We start from the raw sequence: 26561 nt of genomic DNA on the forward strand, positions 1-26561 counted from the left end.
TCAGCCAGCGAAAACGTAAATGTAAAGTCTTAAGATAAGCTGTGTGATGCATAAGAAGTTGCAAACATCTTTTCAAGTATCAAATTAACTATGATACCCATAACTGTAACACAACTGCAGTACTGACTCTGCCTCTCATACAAGGAATAAAGGTTCTATAAATTGCTGGAAAAAATGAACAAGACATCCAGAAACATTGGACCAAAAATTATAGATTTTCAGAAATTAATAGTAACATGAAAAATTACATCTTATCAGGAAATTCCATACATAAATCACCTAAAAATTTGTAATCAAGAGCTGCAAATCCTATTGTACACCTTGTTCGCTACGAGTCTCTGTCATATAGCAAATAATAACTAGTATTCATTCAACAGCACTCAGTATATCTACATAGGTATGAAGTACATTTTCACATGTGAACAACTATATGTATCTCTTTGTGTGTGTCTCAGTTAATGAAATACTAGTCTTCGCGCATTCTATTTTCATCACCATCATAGATTTTTGAGTAATCAATTAAAGTAGTGTTTTCAGATGCAAATTAAATGTTACTACAAATCATGTATTGCTGTTCCTATTCATTCTTTATGATAGTAATTTATTGTTGGGTTAAGTTTGCAAGTTGCCACTAGATAAAATTTGATCCAGCATACAAATTCAAAGACACAATGACAACTGGAGAAATCACAGTATGTGAATAATGCATGTTGTTTCAAACAGACAAACGGTCATGCAAATTAATTTTGGAACAAACTGCAGACAGTATTTCAGATTATGATGCTGGTTGTAGGGGATTTGTCAATGTTACAGCATAGTCTGACCAAATGATGAAAAAATTAGAACAAACAGTGCTTCCAAGCCAAAAAGTGATTTACCAGCCATCCCATCTCCTGAGATTACTCTCTTTCAAATTTACAAGCTGGAAAATGAAACATCAATATTAGTTTGAATAAGTTAGAATCACTAATTATGAAGCAGTTCATATCACCCACACAGCCAACTTCCAACGGAACTGTTATCACCGTGTACTGGTCAAAGTTTGTAATAATTTCAAGAGCAGTAGAGTAAACCAACCAAAAATTAGAGCTTTGCACACAACCTATATTCCTGATAAGGAAAATGAGGTAAGAAAAGAGACGTCCTGAAGCAAGAGGTGTGTGTGTGTGTGTGTGTGTGTGTGTGTGTGTGTGTGTGTGTGTGTGTGAAGACAGATACAGAGACAGAAACTGAGACTGACTCGACAGCACTATTTTGATTGTTACTGTTGACGCAATAGCAAAGCTTTAGTTGCTTTCCCAAAAATGATACTGCTCTTTATTTTTCCTTTACTCCTCCTGTACTCAATATTAACATTTGCATGACTTTCAACCCACAAATGCACACAACAGACTCTTTTTTTTAAGTAAGCTATTTCACATGCTGTAGTTGCAATAAGTTTGAAGCACAGTCTTCCTACTGTCTGCTTAGTAGGAACTACAGAAGCATACAGGTATATGGGGGCCACAATAAATGGCAAAAGCATGATATAACTTCAAAGTGAAAAATAATCTTTTTGGAACTGCAAGCAACTTATCTTAATTACAGGTGACAGATTTTTTAAAAAATGTAAAACTTGCAAAGTTGCCAGGTACAAATGACAATTTCACAATGCAAAACCAGAATATTAAAAAGAAAGCAGTGAATTCCAAGAAGCTTTGACAATCTCATTTTATAAAAATGATGCACAACAAGCTTCAGGAAACTGTCATGCCTAAAATATTGTCGCACTTTATCACCTGTGCTTACCCCACGCACCTCACATTCTGCTAAATCTCTATCATAATCACACAAGTGAAGGATCTTACTTCTTGGGGATGAAGCCTGAAATAATTTTAAACATCAAATATCTTTCCAGGACTCTTAACATCTGTTGCTGAAAGTCATACTTAGCACACATGTGCCAATTAAATATCACCACTGCTTGTACAAATACACATGAGGTCCTCGTAAGATATGTGCAACATTTGAAGGTTATTTAAGTTCCTACACATCTAAAATTTTCAATAACTTGAGGAACAAAATTGAGAGTTCACTTACTGTATAAGTAAGGAAAGTTCCAGCAGAATATAAATACTTTAGGAATAAAGCAACCAAATGAATCTGAGTCACTGAAAGGCATACAATAAAGGATTAGAACTTTGCTAGCTTTCGGAAATATTCTTTAATGAGCTAGAGTACATTTACATGAGTACAAGGCCCCCAACCCCCCCCCCCCCCCTCTCTCTCTCTCTCTCTCTCTCTCTCTCTCTCTCTCTCTCTCTCTCTCTCTCTCACACACACACACACACACACACACACACACACACACACACACACACACACACACATACCCATACCCTCTGTGCTGTTTACATTCCTTGTACATCCAACCAATTATATCAATAAAATAGAAAGAAACATTCCACATGGGAAAAATATATTAAAAACAGAGATTCCGTGACTTACCAAACGGGAAAGCGCTGGTAGATAGGCACAATAAAAAAACACACAAAATTTTGAGCTTTCGCAACCCCCGGTTGCTTTGTCAGGAAAGAGGGAAGGAGAGGGGAAGATGAAAGGATGTGGGTTTTAAGGGAGAGGGTAAGGAGTCATTCCAATCCCGGGAACGGAAAGACTTACCTCAGGGGGAAAAAAGGACAGGTATACACTCGCGCACACACACACCTATCCATCCACACATATACAGACAGGCTTGTGTCTGTATATGTGTGGATGGATAGGTGTGTGTGTGCGAGTGTATACCTGTCCTTTTTTCCCCCTAAGGTAAGTATTTCCGCTCCCGGGATTGGAATGACTACTTACCCTCTCCCTTAAAACCCACATCCTTTCATCTTCCCCTCTCCTTCCCTCTTTCCTGACGAAGCAACCGGGGGTTGCGAAAGCTCGAAATTTTGTGTGTGTGTTTGTGTGTTTTTTATTGTGCCTATCTACCATAACTTTCCCGTTTGGTAAGTCATGGAATCTCTGTTTTTAATATATCCAACCAATTATATCCTCACACATGACTATTTCTCCTGTTTATGGGCCAAATAGAGGAAGAAACCTTCCTAGCATCTTGTCTGGTTCAGGTTTGCTGATGATACCTTCATGATTTGAATCCAGAACTGTGACAGTATCTCCATTCCTCCACCATTTAAACATCTTGTCTACCATCTGTTTCACCCAGTTCTCCCCAACCCAACACACACTTTCCTGGAAGCAGACTACCTCTTGGATGGCTACCTCCATACCTCTGTCCATATTAAGCCAACTAATCACCAACAGCACTTCACTTTGGCAGCTGTCACACCTGCCACACAAGTGTTATATGCCCTCTGCTGTTCCTTATCTATATAAACAATTTATGAGACAATCTGAGCAGCCATCTTAGGTTGCTTGCAGTTGATGATGTCGTTTATTGTCTAGTACAGTCATCAGTAGGTCAAAACAAATTGTAAAACGATTCAGGAAAGATAACGGTATGATCTAAAAATTGGCAATTGACCCTACATAAGGAAAAGTGTGAGGTCAACCACATGAGTGCTAAAAGAAATCAGTTCAACTTTGGTTAACTAATAAATCAATCAAATCTAAAGACTGTAAAATCCATAAACACCTAGGAATTACAATTATGAACAACTTAAATTGGAAAGAACACAAAGAAAATGTTGTAGACAAGGTGAACCAAAGACTTGTGTTTTATTGACGGAACACTCAGAAGAGGCAACAGATCTATTAAAGAGACTGCCTACACTATACTTGTCCGTCCTCTTTCGAAGTACTGCTGCACTGTGTGGGATCCTTACCAGATAGGATTAATGGAGTACATCAAGGAAGTTCAAAGAAGGGCAGCACATTTTGTACAATCAAGAAATAAGGGTGGACACCATTAAAAAAAAAAAGGTGTTTCTCACTGCAGCTGGATCCTTCCATGAAATTTCAACCACCAACTTCCTCTTCTGAATGCAAAAATATTTTTTTTTTGCCAAGCTACATAGGGAGAAACAATCATCATATTAAAGTAAGGGAAATCAAAGCTTGCACGGAAAGATATGGGTGTTCATTTTTTTTCTGCAGGCTGTTCAAGAGTGGATTAATAGATAATTGGTATGAAGGTGGATCGGTGAACCCTCTGGCAGGCACTTAAGTGTGATCTTCAGAGAAGCCATGCTAATGTAGATGTGGCCTGTAAACAGAATTTCTGCATCATACCCTCACACACTCCTAATCCTCCCACAACCAGCAAGAATCAGTTGCACATGGAGGCAGGGCCTCCTGTGAAAGCAGACTTGTCATATACTAGCTCTGTATCAACTTCTGCACAGCATTTTATGTAGGCATGACCACCAACCAGCTACCCACCAGAACAAATAGCCACCATAAACTATGGGCCAGAGTAGAAATGGCCACCCAGTGCCAAACATGCTGTAAAGCACAATATTCTTGAGTTCAATGGTTGCTTCATAACCCTTGTCATCTGAATCCTTCCCTCCAGCACAAGTTCTTGCAACAACGTAGAGGGGAGTTATCCCTGCAACACCCTTTGCTTCCATAATCATCCCGACTGCAATCTCCATTAATCCATTGTCACCAAACCCTGTACCCATCAGTTCCTTGTTCCTCTGTCCTGTCAACCTGTCCCAATCCACATCGTCATCATCATCCTGCACTGCACAAACTCATCAGCTACGGTGCGCCCACATATTGCATGCCTAACCAGTGCACCTGCCTCCCGCCCTTCCTTCCTGCATATCTGCTGCCTCCAAGTTTTCCTCCACTTGATACTCATTCCCACCCCATCCTCCTCCTCCTTTCTTCTCTACCTACCACACCCGACACAACCCGTTACCCCAATCCATCTGCCGAACTGCAACCCCAACACTGTGCGGCGAGCTGGCACAAAGTAGGTGCACTTTGTGTGTGTGTGTGTGTGTGTGTGTGTGTGTGTGTGTGTGTGTGTGTGTGTCCATACTCGAGCTTGTTAAAGATTATTTTCCAAAAGCTAGTAAAGTTTACATTCTTTCTTGTGTGCTTGTTGCCGACTCATTGTTCTGCAACTTGTGAGTGATCTTAAGTTTGTTCAAGCAGCTGCCAGTGGGCTCACATGCATGCACAGTTGTGAAATCGCATATAAGCAGGGCCTTCTCCCAATTCTGGCTACTTGAGTGTGGTTGTTTGCTGTACAAGCAGTGAAAGCAAGTAGCCAGACTCTAGCCTGAAAAATTTTTCTGGCACTCCCAAGCTGCCAGATCTGCACATGTACAGAGCTGTCAGAGTTAGAGTGGGGATACTCTCCAAATGACTTGGGTTTTGTTTTGTGGGAAATTCTTTCAATCGTTTGAAAGCTGTAGCAGTTCCCTTGTTGGACTATTTCATGTTCAACTTAATCACTGATTGTAAGGTAAGTATTTTACTTATTCCTACAAAATCATCACTAATTGACACACGACACTTATAACTGCCATTTATTCCAGATGTCTAGCAAATCGGAATTGGATTTTCTGTTGAGTGATGAGGAGTTGGAATTGTTAAATAGTACAAAAACACAAAAAAACGAAAATTATTTTGAAAATGTGGAGACAATATAGTGACACTAAATTTATGGTATGTTTTCATGTGTGGCATCATGGGACAGAGGAGTTAATGCTTTGGAGACAGGTCATTTAGGAAAATATTGTGCCTAGGAAATAGGCCATTTCTGCCATTTTTAAAACATTACTGTCACATATGTAACTGATGTATCTTCAAGAGTAACATATACTAAGAAATAGGCTATCTTCAAGATTTATTTTTCATATTTGCTCTAGTTCCAAGATAGATTATATACTTCAAAATAATGATGAAAGAAAGTATAATTATCCTCCCAAGAAAACAGTGCGGGGTGAGTTATTGAGCAATTTATTATTCTTGAGGTTTCAAAACTTCTTGCTCACTCAACAAATGTGATGTATCTGTAGTAGAATTACAGCAAACTGTGAAACCTAATGAATATTATAAAAAGGAAAGATTGCTCCACACAGTATAGCAGGCATGTTGAGTTACTACCCCTTTCCCATCACGTGCAGCTGCTCACAGTCTGGTCCCAGAAGCCAGGGACAGTGGTCGTGTGTGTGTGTGTGTGTGTGTGTGTGTGTGTGTGTGTGTGTGTGTGTGTACATTGTCTATTTCAGAAGAAGGCCTTCTAGCTGAAAGCTCAAGTGTTTAGTAGTCTTTTTGTTGTGCCTGTCTACAACTCAACATCTCTGCTGTATGGTGAGTAGCCATTTTTCCTTTTCAAAATACTGTCATTGTCCCATCCTAGGTTTTCCATTGTTTGATTAAACCTGAAGAGTACACACATAAAATTATGTCAATGCAATCATATTGGCTCAGCCACTCACAACAGCAATTGTTACACTTGTAATGTTTCTCTCGAAATAATTCTAGAAATTGATAACAGAAAGAAGCACTAGTCAAGGAGCAGGTCGCAAGACACCTGTACATTGTTCTTGTATGAAATGAGTTCAGTTTTCAAGCAATGGGTGGCCCATACATCGAGAAAATCGTGGCCCGACCTATACTTGGGCATGGTCCTTTAAACACAAAGCTGTGGCCTGAGCTATGCTCGGATTTGATCTCTAAAGTGTTAAGTGAAAAATTCAGGAACACTAGCTATTATCAGTATCACACAGTGGGAAATGGGAAGCTGCTTCCACTGCAACGCATTCTGATTTTTTCTTGGTTTGCGAGCATGAAGCGGCAAGTTTTAGAGATTTGACATATCAGTTGTTGATCCGCCACTATGCATGAGAATACAACCAGAAATGGGGTGGGAAGCGTTTAAGCAGAACAAATAACAAACACATGTTTCTATGTAATCGTAGATGCATATGCAAAGTAATGCCTGTTGTTTTTTGTGCTTGAAAGTAGTTCTCTGGCAGCTGCTTGAGCAAACCTCTTTACTCATTAGTTATTTATAGTTTACTTACTAAAACAGCCATTTCACGATTACAAAAAAGGAATGTTAACATAATTATAACCAACAACTTCAGTTTCCTTGCATCAAGTTTACATATTTATTCCTCAAACTTTTCTTCATCTTAAATTGGTTTTGACTGTTGCAAATTCAACCAATAAATATTGTGTTAAGTGGAGTTTCTACCATTAAAGAAGTTTGTTCAGTGCCTAAACATAAAGCAGAACACAAAACATTGTGCTTCATCACAGCATAAGGGAACACTGGGAAAATTTATGGGAGCTGGAAACGAATTGTGTAAATGGCAGATGTCAACCTGTCTTAACTGACGGCCAAGTATTTTGTGGTATGTGGATGCATATTTTATTTATTAGGTGACTGTAAAATGGCATTAAATGCCATCTGTAAATCAAGGAATGGAGCAATGTCTTAGCAATAATAATAATAAAAAAAGTGAAAACTGCGACACTGTCAGTACAGAAATGGGAGTACAAGTGCTGTGACGTTAAATGACAAGTGGTGTAGGTCTGGTAGATAACGAATGCTTTTTATGAAATGTGCTTTTTACAGGGCCAAGAAGAAGAGCACCTTCTGCAAATGCTAAAGGGAAATATTTTCCACCAACATACTGGAAAATATGACAGCAAAAAAGTCACATGTTTGAAAATGCTGTGTATTAAAATAGAGTGCAAAATAACTGTCAAATTTGGAAATGGGACAGAAGATGAAGTTCCTTCCAATATTTGGATGCACATGAAGTTAATGATAATCTACAACAGCTCATAACTGAACTAATCTAGATGGTGTTATGTGGCAGCCACGCACAATTGCACTCAAGCAGATCTGACAGTACGTGCAGCAATGCCAAAATATGTTAAAATTGTGCGCTTGAGTGCATTGAGGGCTAATTAAGTCAAACTAATCAACTTTATTAAGAGATGATTTAATAAGAACACACCACTAATGTATCACTGAACAAAGAGCTCTACATTCAGAAAAGTTCGAAGCCAACCTGACTGATAAGTCACACAGTACTGGCAAAATGTGCTTTTTAGCATCCTGCTGAGTGTGCCATGACAAACAAAATTCAATATACAACAGATTGTCTACATCAGAGAAAGGCCTTGTTTTCCAAAGAGGAAGTTATGGACGACACACACTTACAGTGATGTATCATAGATGTGGAAGAGAGGGGAAGAAAGAGGCTGGTTGGGAGTACACCTTCATCCGTCAACGAAACTCTTGCACTAACTTCATAAAGAAATATTCCTACAGTGGAGATAAAGGAGTGCAAAAACTCTATTGTCAAGTTTAATATACTCTGTTCATCATAAGAATAAACCTGATGTAAACATTATGCCATGTATTCTTCCGTATTTGCTTGAATATCATTGGATTTTGTTTAACGTGGAGCAGAAGCCAAGCTGTGACCAGTACAGTCAAGTACAATCATAAGCATACATTTTATGCTGTGTTGCACGCACATAGCCTGAGTGGTAATGTGGGACAACAGCTTTATCAGTGCATTGAACTTGGACAGCATTGGCCAACCAGTGGTCCAACTAAACTGCAATGCTGTTGCAGTTCAGATGTAAAAAGAGACGAACAAAGAAACAACATAGCTTCAAATGTCATTTAATTTTTAAAGAAAATTAAATAATATTCGGAGAAACTTCAGCACTAGCGCGTGCTTCTTAGGTGACCAAACGAAAAGCATATAATGCACTCGTTCTCACCTGACATGGTATTCTAATTACAAACAAGAGTGATGAAAATTTCTAACTTAAAAGTAGGGTAATTTTTCTGAGCAAGCTATTTGTAATGCAAAAGCCTACTGCGGGGATTTCACCGTACTGTTGAATACTGAAGCCACTGATGGTATTAATTACAGTTAGTTCTCTGGTAATCTCTTAGCTGCTTCCTTATCCAAATCCGAGAAATACATTTCAGTTCTGGAAGTGTCATCTGCTACATTGATAACGAGTCTATCAACAACAGAATCCACGAAGCCAACCAGGTGCCACATTTTTATGACAAGTCGTTCTATATTCCACCAGCGTTTGGCAGTGAGGTGAAAAAACTGCGTGTGTTAGTTCCAGTACACCTGGCAGCTTAACAGTCTTGTTATTTCTCAGGCTAAATCCCGGGCCCCAGATCACTTCTGTTGGGTTCATATTGTAAAGGTACAGTAGGAAATGTAAAAATGCAGCATTGATATGATATGCTTGATGCTGTGAAAACAGCCTCAGCCATCTTCATACTAGGCATTAACAGTGTGACAACCAGAGCTCAATGCTAGAGGCTGAGACTATACACAATTTTCGAAATAAAAACTACATAGCTAAAGCGAGATTAAGGAAAAAGTTGATGGCTGTTAATACATTTGACTATCTTAAAGTTTCATCTAATGTAACTTAGTAATGATATATATAATTCATAAGTAGGACCTACTTCCAAGAGCATAACACCACCAGTGTACATGTGCTATGGCTTCTGACCAATCATTGCGTTTGTGTTTGTTTACATCAGATTTATTCTTATGATGAGCGGATTATAGTAATTTATCCACAAGGCATCCGAATGTAAATTCATAACAATATTTGAGGTAACAGTTCAATGCCTCACAATAAGCATGAATACTGATGTTTGAAAAGAATTGAGACAAGAGAAATGTATTCATATGCATATGTTGCAGATTCCAGTAACTCAAATACACTTAGGAAAGAGCAAGTGGGAGAGTCCCACACATAATGGCATATCACAAAGAACCATAACTTTGAGCTATACAAGATTACAGCTTTGCAGAATTTAAAGCCTGTAATAACCCACACATTACTACACTAAACCCACATGTTACTACACCTCCACCACTACGGCTGCAGTGCACATCTCATTTGAGTATCTTACAGTTCATTAGCTCTTGTATTTCCACTGGAGACTGCCAACCATGGATGGTGCCTCAGTTGCTGTTGCAGGAAACCAGTGGTCCCTGGCAGGTGAATACCTTTATATTGTCTTTCCCCGGCTCCGGCTGGTCCATCTAGTACAAGTTCCTAAACGATTACGTTCTGCCTTTGTTATGCTGTCATGTCATGACTCAAAGGTTGTTGATTTCTACAACAGCTTGTTGCTGCTATCGCGGCTTTCCCTCATCTCTCCAATTTGCGGGAACGGCAGATGTTACTGTCACAGGTCTCTTCTGGATGCTGCCACTCTGGGCTCACCCTCTGCACCAGTTGCTTTGTAAAAACGTTCCTTTCAAGTGGTCGTCAGCCTGTGAGCATGCATTTGTGCAACTCAAAGCAAGTTACGCTCCATGCCTTGCCTTGGGGCCTTCCAACCTGGTAAACATTTTGTTTTGCAACAGATACGTCCCAGTAAGGGGTGCGGGGCGGGGGCTATTCTGGCCCATCATCATGCAGACAGCTACCTATTGCTTTTGTATCTAAAACACTCAACACAGCTCAGCAGCACTATTTGCAGGTTGAAAAAGAAGCCCCTCTGATCATTTATGCCATCAAGAAATTTCATGTATTCTTACAACGTATGAAATTCCACTTAGTCACAGGTCATAAACCCTTAATTTCCTTGTTTCGCCTTTCAGCTGCTTTACCTAACAAAGCCATTCATCGCCTTCAGCATTGGGCCTTAATTTTGTCAAGGTATAATTATGAGATTCATCTCCATCCTACATTGCATCATCATGCAAATGTCCACACGGCTGCCCGTGGGGCCCGATCTGCTGTTTGATCAAGAAGATCTGTTGTTTTCAACTTGACACATAAGCACGACAGGCTGTAGGTGGTTTTCCCACTGCCAGCACCACAATCTTATAAACATAGCTGCAGGCCCGGTGCTTAAACAAGTCCACACGATAGGATAGGGCCTGACCGCCCAACGGGCTAGACATCTGACCTGTTGCAGAATTACTACGCTTTCACAGTCATTATCTTTCCCTGTTGGATGGTGTCATTCTCTTTATGACAAAGGGGTACTTCCCAGGTTACGATTTCCGCACGTCTGCACAGAGAGGTTCTCACCCCGTTAAGTCAAAGTCATTAGGGAGCCTACCGCAATAAGCAATCGGCACGTAGGCATGTGTTCTTGCCTGGTATTCACTGCGAGATGGAGTGCCTGGTCACGGCTTGCTACCAGTGCACTTTTTGCCCCCCTTGGCCAGTGCCCACACTACCTTGGGAATGAATCATAGCAGATTTTGCTGGACGTTTTTTGGACACTTTTTGGCTGTTGATTGTAGACATATTTTCCAGGTTTCCTTACACTGTTTGTAGTCCTTCTACCACAGGTGAAGTGATGATCAAGGCATTGTCAGTGATTTTTTTCTACTGAAGATCTGCCCTGTACATTGGTTTCGAAAAATGGTCCCCAATTTGTGGCTCAATGCATTAAGGAGTTTTGCTCCACAATGGCCTCCGCCACATTGGTGATGCCTTCCCTGCTGCTGCCAACACTTCCAATGTTGTCTCCAGATGCCAAGGCTCCCCAGTTACTGGCACCCAGTTCCACATGTGACATTAATATGCCTTCTGCCTATGAGGAGCAAGAGTCCTTTGCCTGGTCTCCAGGATGGGGAGGAAGAAGTGCATGTCCATGCTCATGCCAGTTCTGCCCTTATGGGCATGTCTTCACGTTTCGTGAACTGTTTGCACTCACAATGAATGCATCCGACACCATGGGCATGTCAACCATCAGAATGTTGCAAAGGAGACAGCACCTTGGTGCTCTTCTCCCAAAGGAGGGGGGAGCGCAGTAACCCACACATTATTACACCTCCGCTGTTATGGCTGCATGTTGTTGTTGTTGTTGTTGTTGTTGTTGTTGTGGTCTTCAGTCCTGAGACTGGTTTGATGCAGCTCTCCATGCTACTCTATCCTGTGCAAGCTTCTTCATCTCCCAGTACCTACTGCAACCTACATCCTTCTGAATCTGGTTGGTGTATTCATCTCTTGGTCTCCCCCTACGATTTTTACCCTCCACGCTGCCCTCCAGTACTACATTGGTGATCCCTTTGTGCCTCAGAACATGTCCTACCAACTGATCCCTTCTTCTAGTCAAGTTGTGGCACAAACTCCTCTTCTCCTCAGTTCAATACCTCCTCATTAGTTATGTGATCTACCCATCTAATCTTCAGCATTCTTCTGTAGCACCACATTTCGAAGGCTTCTATTCTCTTCTTGTCTAAACTATTTATCGTCCATGTTTCACTTCCATACATGGCTACACTCCATACAAATACTTTCAGAAACGACTTCCTGACACTTAAATCTATACTCGATGTTAACAAATTTCTCTTCTTCAGAAACACTTTCCTTGCCATTGCCAGTCTACATTTTATATCCTCTCTACTTCGACCATCGTGAGTTATTTTGCTCCCCAAATAGCAAAACTCATTTACTACTTTAAGCGTCTCATTTCCTAATCTAATTCTCGCAGCATGCCCTCGGGAAAAATTACGGCTGTAGTTTCCCCTTGCTTTCAGCTGTTCGCATTACCAGCACAGCAAGGCCGTTTTGGTTAGTGTTATAAGGCCAGATCAGTCAGTCATCCGGACTGTTGCCCCTGCAACTACTGAAAAGGCTGCTGCCCCTCTTCAGGAACCACGCGTTTGTCTGGCCTCTCAACAGATACCCCTCCGTTGTGGTTGCACCTACGATACGGCTATCTGTATCGCTGAGGCACGCAAGCCTCCCCACCAACGGCGAGGTCCATGGTTCATTGGGAGGAGGACAGCTGCATAATGCACCTCATTCCAGTAGGGCACTGTTCGGCAGCTCCAGGAACTCCACCAGAGCCCACTGACTGGATGGCACCTCAGTTGCTTTTGGAAGGAAGACAGCAGCTGCTGGCATGCAAATACCCTTTATACTGCTTACACTGCCTCTGGCTGGTCTTTCTTGTACAAGTTACCAAACGATTATGTTCCGTCTTTGTTACGCTGTCAATGCTGTCATGTCGTGACTCAAATAAAGGTTGTTGGTTTCTTATAACCACATTTCTTATTGTGTTCAGAGTTAGAACAAATCATGCTACACATGTAAAGTACTGCACGTTGTTAATGCAGGAAATAAAACACAATATTCTCTATCATTGCAAATGAGGCACAGTATGACCTAAAGTGCTACATTAATTCACAACATTACTTCACACTCAGCATTGGCCAGTCAGAAGCACACAAACCATATTGTAGCTACTGCTGCAGAACTCAAAAGACTGGTATGTGGTGCACTGAGTCGGCAATGAGAACCAATGGAGACCAATTACATTTGAAAACGTAGGTAACGCTAGGTGTTACATTGTTAATGTCTCCGAGTGGTTCACACAGCGACTGATACCACACAGCATACGTCCTTCAAAGCAGAGCCTATCACTTTCACACCTTACAGTAGACTCTAAAGATCTATGGCCCCCATTGTCTTCTAATACAGCCAGTGGTGATTTTTGTTTGTACGGTAAACTAATGGGCAATGTGCAAACAAGAATCTATGCAGTACTGACATATCGAAAGATAAATTGTTTACCTTCTCAAACTCATTAATGAACATATTTCTTGAAACTAAGACAGGAGGAATGAAGATTATGGTATACAGTTCTGTTGTGGTCAAGGGCAAGACAAGCTGTGAATGAACCAAGATAGGGCAATAAACTGGCCATAGCCTTTTTCGTGTATCTACTGCAGTATTTACCATTAATGAGGTGACTATATGAAGTCTAAATGTGGGCAACTAATTGACTTTTAACCCATTTTCTTCCTAATTTAAGGAAAACATCTTAACCATTGCACTATACAGTTCAGTGCTTCATACTAGGAGGAAAACACAGTTGTAGAATGGTACTAAGTCATTTCTAAAATGGTATTAATAGTGCAAAGACTTGCTGTGAAAAATTCAACACTATAAAAGGAAATTATGCCAGAATTACAAGTACTCAAAATAATACTTTTGTGTCTTCACTGTCAGGGTGAATATATTTTCAGAAAATCCTTCTATGCTTAAACAGGACAGGTTCACAATGCAGATGTAACCAGCAACTCACATTTCAATCTATATTTGACAGTAGCTGTATTTTCACAAACAACTCCATCATTATTAATCCTAACTGTATTGGTAGCTTGATGAAAATAATTAACTGCATAAAATGAGGTGCTGTTAGTAAGCATGGAATAAAGTACATGCAGACAGAGGAAGGAGGCTGTTTTAAACATACTAGAGTTGTATTTACAAAAATGAAATAATTTTCTGGGACTGATTACTAAATTTCACAGTACATGCAAAGAATCTACTAAACAGCTCTTTCATTACATTACACTAACTTAACCAAATATAAATGTATGGTTAAATAATAAAAATTCAGAACACATTAGTTACATAAGGTATAACTCTGATAACACCAAACTGCCTGAACTACATGATCCCCGAATGTCGATTAAATTTCGTCTACCTTTAGCATACGGAGCTGCTCCAATGTAAGATCTTTGACTGGTAACTGAAGCATATCATGCTGTTCCAAATGCTTCTTCTTTTTCATTGCAATACAGACATGGAAGTCATGGTAGATTACTGGAACACCATCTTTTGTTAACTGCACATCAAATTCAACAAAATCAGCTCCATGTGATGCAGCAGTCTTCAGTGATGCTATTGTATTCTCACGGATATCAGCACAGCTGTAGCAAAAAGGCAATACAGATTATTGTGTCATCTCGCTCTCTCTCTCTCTCTCTCTCTCTCTCTCTCTCTCTCTCTCTCTCTCTCTCTCTCACACACACACACACACACACACACACACACACACACACAGTGTAAAGGACTATTACCAATGACTTACGTCTGCATTTCTAATTTAAATGATGTTCCAAGTCCTCGATGACCAACATCCAAGCCTAACCAGGACTTCTTCCAGAAACGAGAGTATGAAACACTCATGTTACAGTCATACTGCTTGATTGGTTCTACAACGAGGAAGTCAACTGGAAAAAAAAGGAACATAATATGTTACTCTTTATAAGGAGCCTAAACAATGTTCTTGACTATAATGTAATAATAACAACAACACATTTTTGGTAAATAGTACATTATTCCATACTGAAAGCAAACAGCAATGTCCCCTGAATACTTTACACTATCTCCACTGGAACTAAGATCTCCATAAATACAACTGCCTGGCAAAGTTTACAGGATAATGTCTCAATGGCAAGGAAGTTTCAAGCAATCAGCCACAAGCGCAAACGGAGTTGTATGGGGAAGCAAATATGCCACTGTCACCTTCAAAAATCCATCAAAGCAGTTTAAGAAACCACAGAAAAAATCTCAAATGGATGGGTATTTACTGTAACACAAATGCTGACAACAGAATTACATCTAGTGAACTGATCTCTGGCTTAAAACGTTGTCTCTCCTGGTAATCATGAACATGCAACACTGAATAGTCTTCTGTTTATAAACACATTTTGCATGCGCAGTCCCTGTGTATCATTAAATCATACCAAGTAGTACACAATGATTGTAATATTTGTGTTTCAGAGGGGAATCTGCATTTCAAAAGCTATCATGTTCCAGCTTTATTTTCTGAGTTAAGGGTTCTGAAAAGGTCCTCTAACACTGTTCTTGTCCAACTTTCCTATCAATGCGGAATTTCCTTCTACCTTGATGAAGTCTACTAGAAGCAGTAGCATTGACATATACATTCTTGAAGGTAATAAGAAGATGAATCAATACCTTCTTTCTAAAGAGCTCCTCTGTGCAGATTTTGTTGCAACTGAATCATAAGCGCTCTCAAAATCAATGAATCCCAGACAAAGTGGCAATTCATGCTAATCATTTCATTATATGATTTTGCTCACAACTTGCAAATAATTAACTGTGCTATGGCAACTTCTAGGCCAGCATGGTCCTATGCCTGATTAAAATTCAGTGTTTTTTCTATGGCACTGGTAGTAAGGTTAATGAATATCTTTCATATTATAGGAGGAGACAAGTACATCTTGTCTCTCTTCTTCCTTGAGAAGCAGAACAATTACAATATTGTTCCAGTTTTGGGGAATTATCTTTCAACACAGTCATTCTCTAAAAAATTTTTGCAAGTGCCTTTTGTATTACTTTTCCTCTAGTTTTAATGATTTCTGCTGTTGCACCATTTCCAGATGAATGCCCTCTCTTCATGCCTCAAATGGTTTTATCACCTCATCTGGAACTACTTCCAGAATGTCATTACTTTCATTATTAACTGTGTGTTCTAGTCATGTCCTGAAATATACAATTCCTTAAAAGAACTTTAAAATTCACATAGAGAGTTCCCTCTGGTGTTAATTAATGTGTGGTCTGTCATCTTAACATATGAAATATTATCTCCATGCAATCTGTGTTTATTTCCTTCACACATGCATTGTTTTAATTTGTTTCTTTTGCCAAATTTTCACTGTTTTTCTCCCACCCTCTTGAAGACATTCCTGAATTTTGTTTACTTCAGCATATCCTACCCTTTTCCTATAATTTGCTAGAAACTCTTGCCTTCTCTTTATAGTTACTGGCTTTTATTTGAGATTTTCTTTTCTTTTGTCATCTTCATACCTGCCATATATTTTCCCCTTTGTTAATACCATTGCTAAATGATACTTACTCCTTTCTGAGTATGCAGAACCATTTTACAATGTGCTGACGTTCTTATCTAATCCATTATACATCCCTAGCCTTAAAGAAATTCTCACAACAAGGAAACGCTCATAACATTTGAGCATGCTGAGTGTTTCTACAAACTTCTATATCTATCTTTACATTTTACATGAAAAATGTTGTTACTAGCAAATTCTACGATTTTATCACTTTTTGTCATTCTGCTATCATATCTAAAAATGCCCATGAATAATTGATCTTTACTTTATTCAACACCTCTTTCCACTTCCTAAACTTCTATAATTTATTGTTCCCCTCCTCCACATACATGCACTAAAAAAAAGAAAAATAGTCAGGTTCCTAATTTAGACATGCTTATTTTTGTAGCATCACCTCGAATACCTAACGATGGGCACAGAAATAGTGAGGCATGCCCCACAGTCCCTCAGCCTGCTCCCAATGTTCTTCCTTCATCCACACAGCAGTACAGCCTCCAACAATCCTTACCCCAGATACAACAGCCTGACAAGGTCTGAACATTATGGTGAATCATGTATAGTCTAAGCCTCTGCAGTGTTACGTTCCCAGTGGTCTTCAGTCAGGCACAAGCTCTTCTAAATCTCAGTATCAGAGTTCAATATAACTAGTTCACATGCTTATCTCATGCTATCTGGGACCCTGCAGCTATACTGTAACCCACAACTTATTTTGTGGAATGGATTGTTTAACAACCCATCTATATTTGCTTCTCTGCAGAATTATGAAAGTCATAAACAATGTTGCCTTATGGGTATGAACTGGGTTGTTTCCCTTAATCCTCACTAAGATACAATTAAGAATTTTCCTGTAGTCACCTGTTTCAGCCATTATAATTATACTTAGGACTATTTTTTGAGAGATATTGGCTACTACAAGGGTCATAAAGCATATTATAGTTGCAAATATTATGTTTAAAGAGGTTGTTCTAGAGTTAACTCAAGATATGTTTTATAAAGTGTTTGTGCAAGTATATTTACAAACTAATTAGGGGAATACTGGAGAAAAACTGGAAACAGTATATGTGATTAATGTTAAAACTGGGAGCACAACAATCCTACTGGCTTATCAAAATAAGGATACACTGGTGTGTGTGTGTGTGTGTGTGTGTGTGTGTGTGTGTGTGTGTGAGGGGGGGGGGGGGGGGTTAGCTGTGATATGATAAAAGAAAGGTGGCAGTTAGACTGAAGTTTTGGGGGAAGGGCGGAGTGTTGGGGAGGACAGTCGTCAGACCTATGGATAATGAATGCTTGGTATCAAAGATCCAACAGAAGATAGCACATACAGAAAGACCCACAGAACAAAAGCCAATACCCAACAGATGTTACCGTTACCCCATCCCCTCCCCACATATTCATAAATTACCCCTTCCCCAGGAAAAAAAAGAAAACTAAAGTCATTATTATGAGCAGATGTCAATTCAAACCATGGTGTGGACAATACAAAGTTGTTACTTGCAAAGTAAAGATTGAAATACACTGTCAAAAAAAATCTCAACACCTAAATTAATTAATGTAGAGTAATGAAATTTCAGGAATACATTTGTCTAGGTAACATAGGTAAGTGATTCACGTAGCAAAACCACAGGTTAATGTAAGTGTGAAATAAGTCATTGAAAATGTGAAATGCTGTTACAGTAATAACCGGTGAAACTGCCAAAATGTTGAATGCAAGGATACAAAACAGTATGAATTGTGTTTTACATGTGCTGGGTGACAGTTTTTAGGATGGAATTCCAAGCCTGTTGCATTTGGTCAGTCAAAATAGGGACGGGTAATGCTGTTTGTGAATGACACTGGAGTTGTCATTCGATGATGTCCCACATGTGTTCAAGTGGAGGCATCCGGTGATCGAGCAGTCCAAGGAAACATGTTAACACACTGTACAGCATGTTGGCTTACAACAGCAGTATGCGGGTGAGTGTTATCATGCTGTTCGTGAATAGCAGCACAACAGATTGAATCACCAGACTGACGTACACATTTGCAGTCAGGGTGCTCCCGCTGTCATGTGAAATCACACCCCAGTCCATAACTCCAGGAATAGGTCTGTTATGTATAGTGCACGCACGCACGCACGCACGCACGCACACACACACACACACACACACACACACACACACACATATTGGGTGAAGGTCCTCAACTGGCCACCTCCTAAATGAAACACAACCATCACTGGCATTGAGGCAGAGCCACCTTTCACCAGTGAAAGCAACAGACACCCACCCTGCCCTCTAATGAGCTCTCACTTGACACCACTGAAGTCACAAATGGTGGAGGTTTAGGATCAGTGGAATGCATGCTAAATGCACACTACAGGCCACCTGGCTCAGAGCTGTCCTTGAACTAACCAATTTGTAACAGTTCGTTGTGTCACTGTGGTGCCAACTGCTTCTTGAATTGCTACTGCAGATGTAGTATGATGTGACACAGCCATATGCCGAACATAATGGTTTTCCCTCTGATAGTGCCACGTGGCCGTCTACTGTACATTATCGTGACCATTGCTGCCGCAATCACGTATAGTGGCCACTTCCCCGCCAAGCCTTTCTGCAACATTGCAGAAAGAACATCCAGCTTCACAACCGTTCCAGCGCAGATGTAAAACAAACCTGATTTGCATCCTCATAGTGGCACAACCAGCACCACTCTTACGTGGCTGGTGCAAAGTTTGAACAGACATAATCTTTCAGAGGTAGAAACAAACCTACCAACTTCCATTTATGTCGCACAACTCCTCCTTGGTGTTGTGATATTTTTTTTTTTTTTTTCCCCGTCAGCATAGTTCACAACTACAAGGAAGGAGGTGCACCTTTCAACTACAAAGAAAGTGAAGGTACTTTCAAAACAGTATAATGTCATAGTATGAATATCAATAAAAATCAAGGAAGCAGCCTTAAGAACTTTAAAAGAGTCTGCTGGGAAAGTAGAGTGTGAGATAGTTACGAAGGAAGGGAACACAAGGATAAGATGGAACCAATGTCAAACAATAGAACATGTATGAATGATAATCATTTGAGGGGGAACTTCAGATCCAACAACTAAAAAAAGGTTCTGCATCATTATTATGTACAAGACCTATATGAATCGAACTTGTATAGACAAGTGTAATGAAGTGGAAAAAGAAGAATGTGACAGGGTCGGGTGTGCCCCAAACATCACAAACGCAGAAGCTGAGAAATACATAGCAGATCTCAGGAAAGGAAAGCAGTGGGCAGTTATTGCATACCACATGATTTGTGAAAGTTTTTAGGAGAAAATGTAATAGAGAGATTGTCTTTGCCCATAAACACTGTTTTCTTAAGCTACTTGAACAAACAAAAGCTATGTGAAGTAGTGCTATGATTTATGGTGTTGTACTAGTACAGTACAGTACAGTACAGGAGTGGCATGAGTTTACCATCGATAAAATACTCAAAAAGGTTTCACTAATGCTTTTAAAACTATCAATTATGGATATAAATATATTATCACACAACAGCTATTCATTCTAAGGCTACGTCAGGTGGACAACAGACTCTTAACAATTAGAACTATAAAGCTGCCCATATCATTCAATTATCAACTTACGGTAGGTAAATGTCTTTAAAATGGCAACAAAGCAATTTGCTATCAAGTAAGTAATATTGAGCTCTGCACTTTAGATCATAATATGGATCCAAACAATGTGTCAGAACAATTCTGCTAAATGAAAAATATAAAAAGTTACTTTTAATGTAACACTTATCTTCTTGCCTAATATCATCCTACACTTATTTGAAGCATTGCGTAATTTTGAATTTTCCACATATGTTCTATGCCAAAAATAAAGACAGACAATAAGATGTCTTAGTGCAAATATAAACACTTGTAAACTAACACACTTGAAGCTTCAGGTTACCTGCCATTCAGAAGGCTGTTGCACGCAGCGACTTATTTTCACTTGTAAATAATAGATTTCAGCTATCAGTTGTCCTTTTAAATTTTATTGGCAGATATAGATTTCAGCTAGAAACTAGCCATTCTCAATGCACTATCATTTTTGATCAATGCATGTAATGCCTGTTGGTCGGGCTTCATCCACAGTTCATTGAATACTTTTTGGTATTGGTAGTATTCAATGAACTGTGGATGAAGCCTGACCAACAGGCATTACATGCCTTGATCAAAAATGATATTGCATTGAGAATGGCTAGTTTCTAGCTGAAATCTAGATCTGCCAATAAAATTTAACAAGAATACTTGAAGTTTACTTCTTTCATTCAAAAACTGTTGAAACTGCAACTCTTAAGCTGCACTTTTTTGTACACGATTCGCAGGCATATAATTTTTGCACTTCCTGTTGATCTCATTTTTGAGACATTTGTATTCCTTTTTGCCTGCTTCATTTACTGCATTTTTATATTTTCTCCTTTCATCAATTAAATTCAAAATTTATTCTGTTACACAAAGATTTCTACTAGCCCTCATCTTTTTACCTACTTGATACTCTGCTGCCTTCACTACTTCATCCCTCAGAGCTACCCATTCTTCTTCTACTGTACTTCTTTCCCCCATTCCTGTCAATTGTTCCCTTATGCTCTCCCTGAAACTCTGTACAACCTCTAGTTTAGTCAGTTTATCCAGGTCCCATCTCCTTAAATTCCCACCTTTTTGCAGTTTTCTTAAGTTTTAATCTACAGTTCATAACCAATAGATTGTGGTCAGAGCCCACACCTGCCCCTGGAAATGTCTTACAATTTAAAACCTGGTTCCTAAATCTCTGTCTTACCATTATATACCTACTATGTTTCCTTCTCTCCCTTTTCCTACTCTCGAATTCCAGTCACCCATGACTATTAAATTTTCTTCTCCCTTCACTACCTGAATAATTTCTTTTATCTCATCATACATTTCATCAATTTCTTCATCATCTGCAGAGCTAGATGGCATATAAACTTGTACTACTGTAGTAGGCGTGGGCTTAGTTTCTATCTTGGCCACAATAATGCGTTCACTATGCTGTTTGTAGTAGCTTACCCGCACTCCTATTTTTTTATTCATTATTGTGGTTGCACCTACGGTACGGCCATCTGTATCACTGAGGCACGCAAGCCTCCCCACCAACAGCAAGGTCCATGGTTCATAGGGGGGGGGGGGGCATGTAATAGGGGTGAGGGAGTAACAAAACTGATTAGAAAGACAGGTCTAGGTCACCAAACTATAAAAGGACACAACAAGCTCAACATATACCGAGCTTTTCATCTTGACAAGCTGGCAAAATAGTCACAGATATACAATGTGAAACTGATTTTCTAATTTCTCAGAGGTATGGTATCACGCTAAGCTACAGGGCTGAATAATTCAAATTTGTTTATGAAATCTGAAGGCTCTTGATTCTGCCATTTAACAGAAGTTGCAGACCGAAAATAAGTGCCACTAATCTATGTAAAGATCTGATGTTGAGAGTAACACTTTCATTTGTGGGAAGAAACAGTTGCTTATACATTAGTAGGAGTTTAAAAAATTACAATAAGTGTCCAAGATAGCCATACTACTGCAGTAGCTTACCATTGGTGAATGTACTATCTGTTATCCACCACTTCAACTATTAGTCAATATGTTCTACTTTCATGTTGTCAGCAACAACAATTTTACATTAATGATAACACAAACCTTTTAATTCACCAACTGGGCGCCGATTAGCATCAGTTAGTGGAACAACAGCACGCCCTTCGCTTCTCAACAAAACATTTGGCAGAATGTAACCAAATCCTATATGCATTGGTGGTTCACCATCGACGGGCAATGACATATGAGCAAAAACATCTACCAAGTATGCCTGAAAATAATTTACATGCTCATTCATAAGGACATGGCAACAGAAAAATGAACAGATTCATAATGGAACAAAACTTGAAATACTGTGAAACAGCTAACACCTCAAGAAAATGCATGACCACAGCAAATGTGTATTGCAAACTGACTGAACTTTTTCCTTGTCAGATCAACTATAAATTGCGTAGGTATATTTCAGATCAGAATTTAATCACTTTATGAGTGAATAATTTCACCACACATTAACACTACACGTAAGTTGTAATATGTGCAAATATGCTACCTACATCTGTTACAACAACCTAAAGTCCTTCAAACTTTAAACTGGATTAAAAGCCACAATAACTTACAGTAAAAATGCAGACCACAGGATTGAACCAACAGAGACACTACACCATGTGGCCACGTCGGAAGGGGTTCAAGGTGAGATTATAATAAGAGCAAGAGATTCAAGGTCTGGTATTAGGGCAAACAAATGTCATGCACAACTAACATTAGGTAAATGATATTTACCACATCTTTTGGATTGTGAACGTTTATGCTAAAAACTACAAATTCTTCAGGATTGTATGCTCGTCCAAACTGCTCCTGGAGCTTGAATTCATATTCAGTTTCATTCATAACCTGCAAAACAACAAAAATACATCAGGTTAAATTATCAGTTGCACCATTGCAAAATTGGACTTGAGAGAGACAAATCATTTCCATTGTGTAAGTTATAAGTGACTGCTACTAACAGCAACTTCCGTAATTGGCCATATGTTATCCTGGCCATTCTCATGTGTATCCATACTCTCATCAAGACTGTCACTGAATGATGCGGAATTTGCGACTGGTGGCATTGAAATAATTACAGGTGTGATTTTGATGTAAGCCTGAAACAAAATACATTTTCATGAAAGTATGGAAAAAACACAACACACATGCCCATGTGCTGTAATATCATCAACATATTACATGCATTTAGGAGTACACCACTGCCACATGGAGAAAAACACTTACATAACAGTAATCTGACATCCATGAATGCAATGTTAATTTAAACAAACACTTTGAGTAACTAGTCCATCTATCACCCAGAAAGTCAGGAACACTCTCACCACAGGAAAATCAAGAAGAAATACCCAGTTGATGCAGGTGATAAACAGTGAGATGTCTGTAAAGACAATGAGAAGTGGGTATATTTTCGGGCAATTGCTATTCTTGATAAAGACCATAAAATTAATTTTATCTGTAATAATTATTCAGACGAAGAAACCGACATATGAAGATAAAATTTAACAATCATATTAATGGTTTCATAAAAACTACACAAATAACATTAATCAGTGCTATGTATACAACTTAAATAAGTGTCTTAGAGCAGGAGAACACCACAGCTTTACAACAGAATTAAAATAATTAATGAATACAATATGTGAAATGTGTGTGCCTTCCTAGTCTTACAGCTTCCTGTAGCCCTTGTGCTTTTTTTTTTTTTTTTTTTTAATCAAGACATGACTACGTTCAAAACACAAATAGCAGTTTAAAATTGTGTGGTTAAGCAAGAGAGACAAACAATACAGTATTTATGGCACATTCACAAAAGAAAGCACAACAAAGATCTTGTATGGCAGAGCAAGCAGGTAAGGACCAATGAGATCTTCATTAGGAAATCTCAAGAATGGATGTAATAAGCAATATATGAGAGACACACACACCAATGTAAAAAGGTTTATCTCTACTGAATCATTTCAAATGTCAAAGTAACAAAATTCATGCAACTTTGAGGCCAAACTAACACTTAGAATAATATAAATATTATGACTGTAAAGTAAAACACAGTAATTTAACATAAGACAAACCAATAAAAGAATCAAGAAAAGTAATATCAAGACAGTGACTATTGGCATTACTTCCTCAACCATTTTGAAATAATATATAGTAAAAAGACCACAGCAACCTAAGTTGCGAAAAGTAAGTGCAGTTTGATGATTGCAGCTGCAATCTTTGAAGTTTATATACTGTAGCTCACAAGATAATGGCCATAGGAACATAATATTACATAACACGTCATCAAAGGCAAGTGTTGCATGTATGGAGAGCTGACGCTGACACCAAATAGGAACTGAGTGAGTTTATTGTCCTAGAGGCAGAATACACTTTTAGTGTACCATCTTTTTTGTAAGTTAATTATCAATATTTTAATGCATCCCATTTCAACAAATGTAATTGTTGCACTATGAACTGTAACTATCTACCTCATTCTCACTCACCATAAACTTGTGGGGATTCTGTCAGTGACAGCGGTTGCCACAGAGAGGAAACACACTGGCTATCGACAGTGGCCTGGTCTGGAATGTCTGAGGAACTATAATTCAGTGTCCCTTTATACCTGCCGTGAAATTGGACATGTATTCATCCTATGTCAATTATGGAACAAAATGCACATTACACGTTAATTGTGTTGTTACTACATATTACCATTATCCTTTCCCCAGGCGAAATCCACACTGGTGACCTGCTATGACTGTGTATGGGTCACTTTAAAGCTTCTATGTTCCTAGTTCGAATGCTGTGTGTTGACAATGGAGCCATCCTGCCATTGTCGAGCACCAAATTCCAACGAAAAGACAGTGACTTTCAGATGGAGGCATTTAATGCTTCGCAGCAAAATACGAGGTATGTAAAAAAAGATTCTGGAACTTTATCCACAAAATTTTTCTATGCCTACCTTTTACATACTGTGCATGGTCTCCTTCAAAATACTCTCCTCCACAATTGATACACCACTCCCAACACTGCTTCAACTTTCGGAAGCAGTCTTGACATGCCTCTCCCTGGATCACACAGAGAGCTGTCAGTAAATTTTCTTTTATCTCATCTATCATTGCAAATCTTTGTTCTTTCAACGGGGTTTCCAGCTGTGGAATGGGGGGGGGGGGGGGAGTCCGCAGAGGCCAGCTATGGAGAGTACGGAGGATGAGGCAGCACAGAGATTTCATTTTTTGTGCAATATTGTGCAGTACTGGGGATGAAAGTGCAGGTGTGTTATCACTGCAAAATTTGTCAATCTGCTCAGCCACTTCAGTGAACAAGCTGACACAATCTGTGATATTATTCTGGCACCCCCAGGCAGTAATAAACACAACGCCGTGAAGTACGTACTATTTTAAAGCCTTTTACAGACTCTGGAGGAACAATTAAAACTAGTCATCTATGATGGACGCCTGGAGAACAAGATGCCTTCTCAACTTTGGGGTCAATTACATACACTGGTGGACATTGAACTCAGGGCTGATCACACACTTTGGACTCTGTGGATTGTCCAGCTTCCACCTCACGTGCAATTGGTCACTGTTTCACATGAACGTGAATCACTGAAAGGCAAATTAATACTGACAGACAGGATTTTCACTGTTTTGTAATATCGTCAATGCATTAATGCCACAGATAATAATGTCTCTGACCAGGACTCACAGGAGCTATGTCACGCCAATCGCCTGGGTGTAGGCAAACCAAATGGACCACACCCGACCAACACTGAGCACGGCATCAACTCTGCTCCAGGGGAAGGTGACCTTCAGACAAACACAACAAACCAACCGTCAACTACATCTTATGAATTGATATTCTTGTGCAGGGATGCCTTTGCTGGTTTCATATGCAGCTTGACGACTGTCAGGCCACTGTGTGATTACCCAAACACTAAGTGTGATCCGCAATAGGCACACCAGATCACAGCGAGAATTCATGTCGCGTCACCTTGCAATGTATCAATGAAACATCTTGCACACCACCTCTGTGGCTGACCCTACATCTTTGACGACTTACATAGACAATATTTTCTCACTGACATGGGTTCAGATGTGAGTAACTCCTCTCCCTGCACTATCTCCACTGACAAGCGAAATACCTGTCATCCAGCTCTGTGCCACAAATGACTCCTCTATTACTGTCTACAGATCTGCATCTTGTACCGAAGATCTCGGTTTCGGGGTGTTGTTTTCATCAAACTTTCTCATTGCAGGCATCAATGAACTGGTTCTCAGGGCCGACTTCCTCCAACAATTCCCTCTATCGCCATATTTAGCTTGTGGCGCACTACAACATCAAGACAGTGGTTGCTCCATTCCAGGTGTC

At 39.4% G+C, this 26561-nt stretch overlaps 1 protein-coding gene across 3 annotated transcripts in view; it reads right to left on the reverse strand.

Annotated features, from left to right (window-relative positions):
* The window catches only part of LOC126262292 (glycerophosphocholine phosphodiesterase GPCPD1-like), a 271804-nt gene that overhangs the window by 27565 nt on the left and 217678 nt on the right, over window positions 1-26561 (reverse strand). For all 3 annotated transcript variants that reach the window (XM_049958818.1, XM_049958816.1, XM_049958817.1), the window contains 5 exons: window positions 23177-23314; window positions 22953-23063; window positions 22278-22443; window positions 14822-14963; window positions 14435-14660 (listed from right to left, as the gene is read on the reverse strand). In XM_049958818.1, coding sequence (XP_049814775.1) covers window positions 14435-14660; window positions 14822-14963; window positions 22278-22443; window positions 22953-23063; window positions 23177-23314 — 783 coding nt within the window. The remainder of the gene's footprint in view (window positions 1-14434; window positions 14661-14821; window positions 14964-22277; window positions 22444-22952; window positions 23064-23176; window positions 23315-26561) is intronic.

Source organism: Schistocerca nitens, chromosome 6 (assembly GCF_023898315.1).
Source record: "Schistocerca nitens isolate TAMUIC-IGC-003100 chromosome 6, iqSchNite1.1, whole genome shotgun sequence".
NCBI classification, from domain to species: Eukaryota; Metazoa; Arthropoda; class Insecta; order Orthoptera; family Acrididae; genus Schistocerca; species Schistocerca nitens.